The following is a 10,608-nucleotide window of genomic DNA, read 5'->3' as shown; positions in this document are numbered from 1 at the left end:
AAATCATATTTCCATCACCTCAATCAGCAAAGCAAACACAGAAAATGCAGAAAAGAAAAGAGATACCGAGCCCATAGGTGTCCACCGTATAGATCGGATTTGGCGCCAATGACGATTCTGATCATTGCGTTTTTTTGGGTAAATTTCATCAGAAATCGTTGACAATGGTTAGGAAGAGAACCCGTTGGATTTCCACCAGAAATTGCTGACGAAATTTGTTCGGTCAAAAAAGGGCTTACTTTTAGTCGTAACGTCTTGGGAGAGTTTCCCTCTCTACGTTCACTATTCTTCAATTCTAATTAATTTAGTTAATTGGTAACCTTTCCTTTTAAATCCTTATTTCTTTCTTTGTTATTTGATTAATCTTAATTAGTTTTGAGTTTAATATGTATTTTGAGTTTTTAACCGTTTGAGTCTCAATTAAATGTCACGTGGCCAGCTATAAATTCACGTCACATTTTTTAATTTTTTAATTTCTCCAAAACTTTCCATTTTAGAACCTATCAAAGTCACAGCACTAATAACTGTCTTATAAGCTTAGTTAATGTCACATCATGGTATCAACAATTTTAGCATAACATAATACTAATTAGACTGCTATTAATAAGTTTTGAAAATATAAAGATTTCGTTTAGACAAATTAGATCAAATTATACAATTAATCTTTATACTCTATCAAAATAGTGAATTTAGTCATTATACAAGAATTTGTAAAAATTGAGTCCTTATACCTTTTAAAATTGATAATGTCAATCCAATGTGCTAAAAATTTTCAATTATCTATATTGATATGACGTTTCGTTGTGTTCATGTGACATTAAATTTGATAACATGACAATGATAATGTGACATTTCACAAATGATATAATAGTAGTATCAATATAACGTGAACAAGTACTAACATGAATTTTATAACTCAAACATAGAATTATCTAGTGTGAGTTAATGATTTTAAACAGGATTAAAAAAAACAAATTAAAATTATGAATAGATTTTTAGGATCTAGGAAAAAAGTATTGTGAAACAGTGAAGAATTGAATTTTTGTGCTCTATAATTTAAAGCGATGAAAGGAATGTTGTGAAATAAATGAAAAATGTCACGTCATCATTAACATATCATCGTATTTAATGTTATATCAGTAAAAAATGCCATCTAAACATAAATAATAAAAACATTTTAATACTGTTAACAATTTGACTAACATGTCAATTTTAAAAAATATAAAGATTCAATTTTTACAAATTATTATACAGAAACTAAATCCACTATTTTACCAAAGTACATAGAGTAATTGCATAATTTAACCGATAAATTATAATAAAAAACTCAATTTAATATTTTGATAGAGTATGAAGACTAAATTAAACATTTTGATAAAATATGAGGACTAAAAATTTAATATTTTTATAAAGTATAGGGATTAATTTCATAATTTAATCTAATTTCTTTATTCGGTTATTGTTGGTTTGTTGGCTTGAGCTTGGACTCAGGATTCTTCTTTCTTTTAGATTCAACTTTACTGCTTATTGTTTCGATCATTGTTAAAAACTGTACTAAAAATATCTATTGATCATGTTTCCAATAATTTTGTATTTTTTTATTGTGGGATAATGCTAATTAATAATCATATTTTTTATCTTTAATTTTTTAAAATATAAGCACAAATTTTGACACTAAAAAATAAAAATTAATTAAAAATAGGAAACTTTATCAAAGAAATCTTAAGATTTTTTTTGTTCCTCCATTTATTGTTTTCCTTCTCTCACTTTCTTTCTCATTTCACAGCTGCTTCTTCCATTTGCAATTAATCTGAATTCTATTTGCTTATCAAGAAATTTCTCTCTGCAGCTCTCCCAACGTTTTCTTGTTCTCCTCGTCTTTATCTCTCTCCAACTCCATTATTTTTTTTTCTTCTTTCATTAAGAACAAGTTTGGTAAATTGTGCAACTTCAAGAGTTAAAGATTTCAAAGAAATTTTGACTTATTGGCTTTAATGATATATTCAGTTTTAACTTATGCGATTCCCATTTATATTTCCTATGATTTAACTTTGGTTGTTGCCTGATATCTGTGTAGAAAAATTAGAAACCATTCAATGAAATCTTACCAGCCTTTTCACGATGGAGAGTGCTGTCATTACATAAGCAGCCAAAACATTGGCAATCAAAGTCCCAAATGGAAGCCAGAATCCCTTACTCTCCTAACCCAATCCCATACTGTCCTAACCCACGTCCATTAAGTCGAGCCAATACTTTTCTAAGCCTTTTCACTATTGAAGTTAACAAAATAATTTTGTCAAATTTGCTCTTAATGGAAGAAGAAGAAAAGAGGAGAAATGGTGGAGTTCAAGAGATAAAAGAAAAGGAGAACAAAAAAAAAATTGAGAGGGAGTTGGAGAGGAAAAAAATTATTATTTATGTATTTTTAAGGAAAATTATTAATACTTAGTTTTAACTTCTTATAAGATTTTAATTTTACTTCATTGATGAGATGAAATATTTTGATAACTTGACATCAATTATAAATCTTATTTTAATAAAATTCATTATATTATTATTATAAAAATATAAAGCCTCTTCAAATTTGAGACCTAAAGCCTTTTCTTGGGTGACTTTAGAGTTGGCTCTGACCACATTTACTCTAAGTTTGCAAATAACTTTCTCACATTAAAAGTTTTTTGCTTTTTTTAAATAATATCAGTACAAAAAACTTACCCATCATAGGTATCGCGTGGAAACACGGCAAAGTAGTATTGCGGTAGAAACACGGCAGTAGTATTGCAGTAGAAACACGGCAAAGGGACAAGACCCCTCCTTAGTGTCACTGCGTATACTAGACCTTTAGCAATTTGCCAGGTTGTACCTGGGATGAAACTGATGCAAGGGTAACAACCAAACATCACAAGCTCTCAGGAACATCCCATAACAACCTGATCCGAACATATCCTGCACAACAAAAGCAGAGAAAAACACAATCTGCACACTGCACAAATCATAACCAAAGAAAACTAACCTTGCTTCCCTACACAGGAATTACATTCAAGGGCCCTGGTGAGATAACAATAAACCATTCTAACACATTCAAGGTCTATTTCAGAACACATGACAACAAAAATGATATTTTCAGCACTTCAGTCAGCAAAGCAAACACAGAAAATGCAGAAACCACACATCAATTCTAATTAATTTAGTTAATTGGTAACTTTTAATTTTAAATCCTTATTTCTTTCTTTGTTATTTGGTTAATCTTAAGTCGTTTTGAATTTAATGTGTATTTTGGATTTTTAACTGTTTAAAGAGCAATTAAATGTCACGTGACCACCTAAAAATTCACATCACACTTTTTAATTTTTTAAATTCTCCAAAAATTTCCATTAATGTGTATTTTATATCTTTAATTTTTTAAAACAAAAACACAAATTTTGACAGTAAAAACTAAAAATTAATTAAAAATAGGAAACTTTATCAAATAAATCTTAAGATTTTTATTGTTTTCCTTCTCGCGCTTTCTTTCTCATTTCACAGCTGCTTTTTCCATGTACGATTCATCTGAATTCTATTTGCTTCAAGGTATATCGTCAGTCAGTGGCAATAAATAGCATTTCACACAAATTGTGTTCTCTTCTGTTTCTTTCTTTCCTTTTCCTTCCCCTTGTTCACTACCTCAGAAATTCATGGCTGAAACCTTTGCCTTTAACATTGTAGAAAGTTTAGTTCAGAAACTAGCCACTGTTGCTTATCAAGAAATTTCTCTAGCTTGGGGTGTCCAATCTGACTTTCAAAGGCTTAATGACATATTGACCACTGTCAAAGATGTGCTCTTAGATGCTGAAGAAATCCAAGCTCATAACAATCAGCTGCGGAATTGGTTGCAAAAGCTGAAGGATGCCTGTTATGATGCCGAAGATGTGTTGGATGAATTTAAAATCGAAGCATTGCGGAAGCAAGTTCTGAGACAGAGGAGCATCGGAAAGAAGGTAAGTCATTTCTTTTCAAGCTCGAACCCACTTGCTTTTCGATTTAGGATGGCCCAAAAGATTAAAAAGGTTACCCTGAGATTTGGGGAGATTGCTGCTTTGAAAGCTAATTTTCATCTCGCTGAAAGACATTATGACACTAGGCATGTCGTTATGGGCCCGGACAGGGAGACCCACTCCTTTGTGCAAGCAGCGGATATCATTGGTAGAGATGAGGACAAAGAAAAAATCATAAGAGCTTTGATGCAAGACCCAACTGATGGGGAAAATATCTGTGTCCTTCCTATAGTTGGAATTGGAGGTCTCGGAAAGACCGCCCTTGCAAAATTGGTGCTCAATGATGAAATCATAGATGGGGAATTTCAGTTGAAAATGTGGGTTTGTGTTTCAGATGATTTTCATCTGAAACGATTAATTGTAAAAATTATTAAAGCGGCAAAAAAGATCAATGGAGATTGGAGTAATATGGATTTAGATCAATTACAAAAGGTTTTACGAGACTCTTTAGATGGGAAAAAATATTTACTCATTCTAGATGATCTGTGGAATGAAGATAATATTAAATGGAAGGAATTGAAACAGTTGCTTGTGGGAGGAGGTAGGGGAAGCAAAATTGTAGTCACCACTCGTAGTAGCCGAGTTGCAGAGATCATGGGCACAATCCCAACACACAATTTAGAAGGTCTTCCAGAAAAGGAAGCTTTGTCTTTGTTTCTCCAATTTGCATTCAAGAAAAGGGAAATGAATCAATACTCAAACCTGGTAAAAATTGGGAAAGAGATAGTTAAAAGTTGCACTGGAATTCCTTTGGCTTTGAAGACACTTGGGAGCTTACTTCTCGGCAAAACTTCAGAATATGATTGGAAACTTGTGAGAGATAGTGAAATGTGGAAAGTAATGCAAAAGGAAAACAACGTTTTTCCTGTTTTGAAATTGAGTTATGATCAATTGCCTCCATATTTAAAGTTATGTTTTGCTCATCTTTCAGTCTTTCCAAAGGATTATGAATTTAATTACATGGAGTTGATCCATTTTTGGATGGCTCATGATTTGCTTCAATCCTCCAATGAAAATGATGACCCAATAGATATTGGTCGTCGTTATTTGAATGATCTATCATCAAGGTCTTTTTTTCAAGATTTTGATAAAAGTTTGTCTAAACAATATTTTTTTAAAATGCATGATCTTCTACATGATCTTGCAGTGTCAGTGGCAAAGCATGAGTGCTCTAGGATAAACTCTTTCAAACAAATTATTACCTCAGGAATTCGACATCTGTACCTTCAAAACTCTGATTTTTTTAAGAAAAATTCTTGTGACTTTTTTTATATTGACAACTTATGTCATCTACGTACATTTCGTTTTGAAAATATGAAAGCAGATGCCAAAAGTGAATCATTTATCAAAAAATGTCTTTCAAGATTTCAAAAGTTGCGAGTGCTAACTCTACAAGGATCTAGTCTTGACGTAGTGCCCAAAAGGATTAGTGGTTTGAAGCATTTGAGATATCTCGATTTAAGCGGCAACTCCAATATCAAGAAACTTCCCAATTTCATATGTAAGTTACTGTGTTTGCAAACTCTGCTTCTCATTCATGCAGGAATCGAAGAGTTGCCCAGCAATATGAGATACATGATTAGTCTCAGAATGTTATCAATAAGTACAAAGCAAAAAGATCTATCCAAGAATGGACTTGAATACTTGAAATCTCTTCGGTATTTGTTATTTGCTAATTGTGAAAATTTAGAATATTTGTTTGATGGGATTCAAAATCTGACATCCCTTCATACATTGATAATAGTTGATTGCAAGAACTTGATCGCGCTGCCACAAGGTATTAAAGCTTTAACCCCGTTAAAAATTCTGGTGATTTCGAATTGCGAAAAGCTCCATCTAAATATGATATTGGCATCCAAAGCGAGAGGAAAAGAAGATGACAGTCAAGATCACAACATTGGCAGTGGGTTACGCCTTCAAACATTAATCATTGGATGGTTACCAAGGCTGGAGGCACTACCCAATTGGCTTCTTGGAGAATCTGCCAACACTTTGCAGATCCTGGTAATCGAAGAATGCAAGAATCTCACAACATTGGCGGAGTGGCAGAATCTCACATCACTTGAAAGGTTTAGTATTGGGAAATGCCCAAAACTGTCATCTCTACCAGAGAGTATGCCTTGCCTCAGAGAATTGAGTATTATGCATTGTCCCATTTTGAAAGAAAGATGCAGACCAGAAACAGGAGAGGATTGGGCCAAGATTGCTTACGTCTCGAACATACGGATTGATGGCTCTGCCGGAGGGTATGCCGTGCCTCAAAGAAATGACTATTATGCATTGTCCCAATTTAAACGAAAGATGGAAGCCAGAAACAGAAGAGGATTGGGCCAAGATTGTGCAGCGTAGCGACTCGCTAAGAAGTAATTTTTCCCACTTTTTTTCTTGAATTTTCTTTCTTTCTTTCTTCCATTTATACATATTAGATTGAGTTTTATTTGTTTTATAAATTGTCAGTGAAATGATACAAGTGATTTTAGTGGTTAGTCTGGAAATCAATGTTTTTAAGACTCAATTAACAAGTAATATGATCAACTAAGTAGTAGCAATATGTTACTTCATGCTTACAATACTGTTATTTCAAAAGAAATTACAAAACAAAATAAAGATATTTAAGTTATGAAAGATACGCGGTACATAGTTGTTTATCTTCATTTTTCATTTTCTTTTTTTCGTTGTTGTTTTTGAACTTTTATTATTCATATATTTTAATTTTATATAAATAAAATAATAAATAATGTAGGAACAGATACGAGTTCAAATATACTCCAAAAGGAAACTTATTTTTACAAATAATAAAAGATATTAGCATTAAGTTTATGTGCACATTTATTATCATGTTTCAATTGGGCTTCGTCCCTTTTAAGACGTACCATGATATTGTTTTTAATTATATATTGCTTCATTCTTATTTAAACATATTAATGATTTTTGTACTAGTTTTTTTAAAAAGAAAATCTGTAAAGTGAATAGTAAAACCATTAAAACTTAAAAACTAACCTAACAAATGAAAGAGTGACTGAGTAAAGAACCTTTTATATTTAAATAAAGATGACTTTTCCGAAATAGCAACTACATTTTTTCACATCCTAATGTACCATAACATGTTGGTGTCCATTTTAGCATTCTTTAGAGATTTTGCTCATCCATTGTTAATTTGTTATTGAGTGGCAGGGCGCATGTATCTCCATTTATTGGTACGTAATTGGACTGGACTTCTCATGGTGGCTGCACCATTCTTCACGTAACCACTAAATATGATTCCAGAAGTGTTCCTGGCTTGCCTTATGTCCTGATTGTTGGGTGTATTCTAGCTAGTTGTGTTATGGACCTATCTGAAATTTGATGCTTGTTTGTGGGCTGTAATTTCCTTGTTTCGTTCAATGTTGGTTTGATGTCTTGGGTTTGAATTCAAGATTCGGCTTCGTCTTCTATCTTTTGGATTCAACATTACTGTTTATTGTTTCATTGATAAAACTTAATTTTACGTTTAGTTGCATAAAATAATCTTTCTTTACTTATTGTTAAAAATAATTTTACCGAGATTTGCATTCTGGTTGAACTCTCAGGAGTCAGCCCATGGAGCTTAAGTTAGATATTGTAAACCCTTCTTTCAAATCAGTAATGTATCTCTATATTGGATATACTGATCATAGGCATCATATAAAATATTAAAGAGGGAAATATCATGCATCCGTTTTCGCAAAGGTAATTCAGCAGACCATCATGGGCTTACATAGACCAAGAATTTTGTTTTGGACAGAGCAATACGTAAGAGAAATTAGGTCTGATGAATTAATGTGAGAAGAGTGTCTTGCAAACTTAGAGACAAAAATGTGGTAGCCCAAAGTCATTAATAAACAGCTTTGAATTCACAATTCATGATTGAGTCTTTATTCCATTTATACGTAAGAGATTTGAGGTTTTGAATGCCATCAAACAAATATTTTAAAGTTTTACATTCAAAAATCATCAAATGCCGAAGAGATTTCAAGTTTTCAAGTCCATTTTTAAATAGAGACCTCTGTTTTGTACTTACTACTAACATTTTTAAATAGAGACCTCATATTTTTGGGCAACTCTTCAATTCCTTCACAACAGAGAAGCAGAATTTGCAAACACGGTAACTTGGATATAAAATTTGGAAGTTTCTTGATTTTGGGGTTGCCATTTAGGTCGAGATACCTTAAATACTTCAAATTGCCAATCTTTTTCGGTAGTAACTCAAAACTAGATCCTTGACGATCTAGTACTCGTAAATTTTGAAACCTTGAAAGACATTTCTTAATAAATAATTCACTGTTAGGACCTCCCTTCATATTTTCAAGATGAAATGTGCGTAGATAACATAACTTATCAACATCAAGGGAGCCAGAAGACTACTCCTCAAGAAAATCAAGGTTGTCAAGGCACAAATGTCGAATTCCTGGAGCAATAATTTGCTTGAAACAATTTACCGTCAAGCACTCATTCTTTGCCACTGATAATGCAAGATCATGTAGAAGATCATGCATTTTAAAAGATTGGAAAGACAAACTTTGATCAAAGTCTTGGAAAAAAGACCTTGACAATAGATCAATCAAATAACGCTTAGCAATATCTTCAGCATCTTCATTTTTGTTAGAGGAATGAAGCAAATCATGAGCCATCCAAAAATGGACCAACTCCATACAATTAAATTCATAATCCTTTGGAAAGACTGAAAGAAAAGCAAAACATGGCTTTAAATATGGAGGCAAGTGATCATAACTTAAGTTCAAAACAGGAAAAATGCTTTTTTCCTCTTGCACTAATTTCCATATCTCACTATCTCTCACAAGTTCCCAATCATCTTCTGAAGTTTTGGAGAGAAGCAAGCTCCCAAGTGTCTTCAAAACCAAAGGCACTCCATTGCATTTTTTAACTATTTCTTCCCTAATTTTTACTAGGTTTTGGTATTGATTGATTTCCCCTTTCTTGGACGCAAATTGGAGAAACAAACACAAAGATTCCTTTTCAGGAAGACCTTGCAAATTGTGTGTTGAGATTGTGCCCATGATCTCTACAACTTGATTACTACGAGTGGTGACAACAATTTTGCTTCCCTTAGCTCCTTGCACCAACAACTGTTTCAATTCATCACATTTGATAGGATCTTCGTTCCATAAACCATCCAAAATAAGTAAATACTTTTTCTCATCTAGACAATCTCGAAAGACTTTTTGTAATTGGTCCAAATCCATATTACTCCAATTTCCATCGAAGCCCTTTGCAGCTTTAATGATTTTTATCATTAATTGTTTTAAATCACAATCATCTGAAACACATACCCACATTTTCAACTTAAAATGCCCATCTACACGTTCATCATTGTACACCAATTTTGCAAGGGCAGTCTTTCCGAGGCCTCCAATTCCAACTATAGGAAGGACAGATTTGTCTTCCCCATCAGTTGGATCTTGCATTAAAGTTTTTATGATTTTTTCTTTATCTTCAGCTCTACCGATGATATCTGCTACTTGGACAAAGGAGTGGGTCTTCCTGTCCAAGCCCATAACAAGATGCCTAGTGTCATAATGTCTTTCAGCAATTTCAGCAAGATGAAAATTAGCTTTCAGAGCAGCAATCTCACCAAACCTCTCAGTAGCTTTTTTAATCTTATGGGCCATCCTAAATCGAAAAGTAACTGGGTTTGAGCTCGAAAGGAAACTGCGTACCTTCTTTCCGATGTTCCTCTGTTCCAAAACTTGCCTCCGCAATGCTTCGATCTGAAATTCATCTAGTACGTCTTCTGCATCGTAACAAGCATCTTTCAGCTTTTGCAACCAATTCCGCAGCTGATTATTCTGAGCTTGGTTTTCTTCAGCATCTAAGAGCACATCTTTGACAGTGGTCAATATGTCATTAAGCCTTTGAAAGTCAGTTTGCACACCCCAAGCTAGGGAAATTTCTTGATAAGCAGCAGTGGCTAGTTTCTCAATTACTTTTTCTACAATGTTAAAGGCAAAGGTGTCAGCCATGATTTTTTGAGTTGGTGAACAAGGAGGAGGGAAAGGAAAAAGAGAAGTAGATGGAGAAGATAATTTGTGTGAAATGGTATATGTTGCTACTGACTGACCTTATATCTTGTTGAGTTTTAAGTTGACTAGAATTCTAGATCTTATTTGATTAGGATTTTTGTTTGTATACAATATTAAGTAGTTGTATGGTTTTAAACATCTTATTCCACATCGAATCCTAATCACATTCTACTTTGGACTTTTATACTATAAAAGTGGATTTCTAGGCTTTAGAATTGCAAGTAGTGCTTTGAGAGCTCTAGAGAGGGAACATCTTGTAACTCTATCTTTTGCTCTAGGTGGAGCTAGAGTGGTTTGAGTGAGTGTTCTTGGGAGGTTATTGAGGAAGAGTGTGCAAGGGATCTTGGGTTGGTTTGGGAAACCATAAAAGTCAATTTATTGTACTTTAAAGTCTCAATAATAGAAGAACAGTTTCACTCCGTGGATGCAGGCAAGAGGCCGAACCACGTAAATTCTTATATTTTTCTATTTACTTATTTTCTCTGGATTTTATTTTTGTTGATTCTTGGGCAATT

The 10,608-nt window shown here is 33.2% G+C and overlaps 2 protein-coding genes across 3 annotated transcripts; one reads left to right on the top strand and one right to left on the bottom strand.

Moving 5' to 3' along the window:
- Window positions 3,509–7,449, top strand: LOC18599575 (putative disease resistance protein RGA1). Of its 2 annotated transcripts, none has more exons than XM_018120723.1 (2): window positions 3,509–6,397; window positions 7,209–7,449. In XM_018120723.1, exon 1 carries the CDS (start codon window positions 3,675–3,677, stop codon window positions 6,381–6,383), a length of 2,709 nt encoding a protein of 902 aa, XP_017976212.1. In that variant the 5' UTR covers window positions 3,509–3,674; the 3' UTR covers window positions 6,384–6,397; window positions 7,209–7,449. The 2 variants fall into 2 exon arrangements, with proteins under 2 accessions (XP_017976212.1, XP_017976213.1); XM_018120724.1 differs by lacking the exon at window positions 7,209–7,449 and having other exon boundaries at window positions 3,509–5,692; window positions 5,779–5,845.
- Window positions 8,414–10,033, bottom strand: LOC18599581 (disease resistance protein RGA2). Its single transcript, XM_018121031.1, has one exon. The coding sequence runs from the start codon at window positions 10,031–10,033 to the stop codon at window positions 8,414–8,416; it is 1,620 nt and encodes a 539-aa protein (XP_017976520.1).

Source organism: Theobroma cacao, chromosome 5, assembly GCF_000208745.1.
Source record: "Theobroma cacao cultivar B97-61/B2 chromosome 5, Criollo_cocoa_genome_V2, whole genome shotgun sequence".
NCBI lineage: Eukaryota > Viridiplantae > Streptophyta > Magnoliopsida > Malvales > Malvaceae > Theobroma > Theobroma cacao.
The sequence above is the reverse complement of the archived record's forward strand: the minus strand, read 5'-3'. Positions and strand labels throughout refer to the sequence as shown.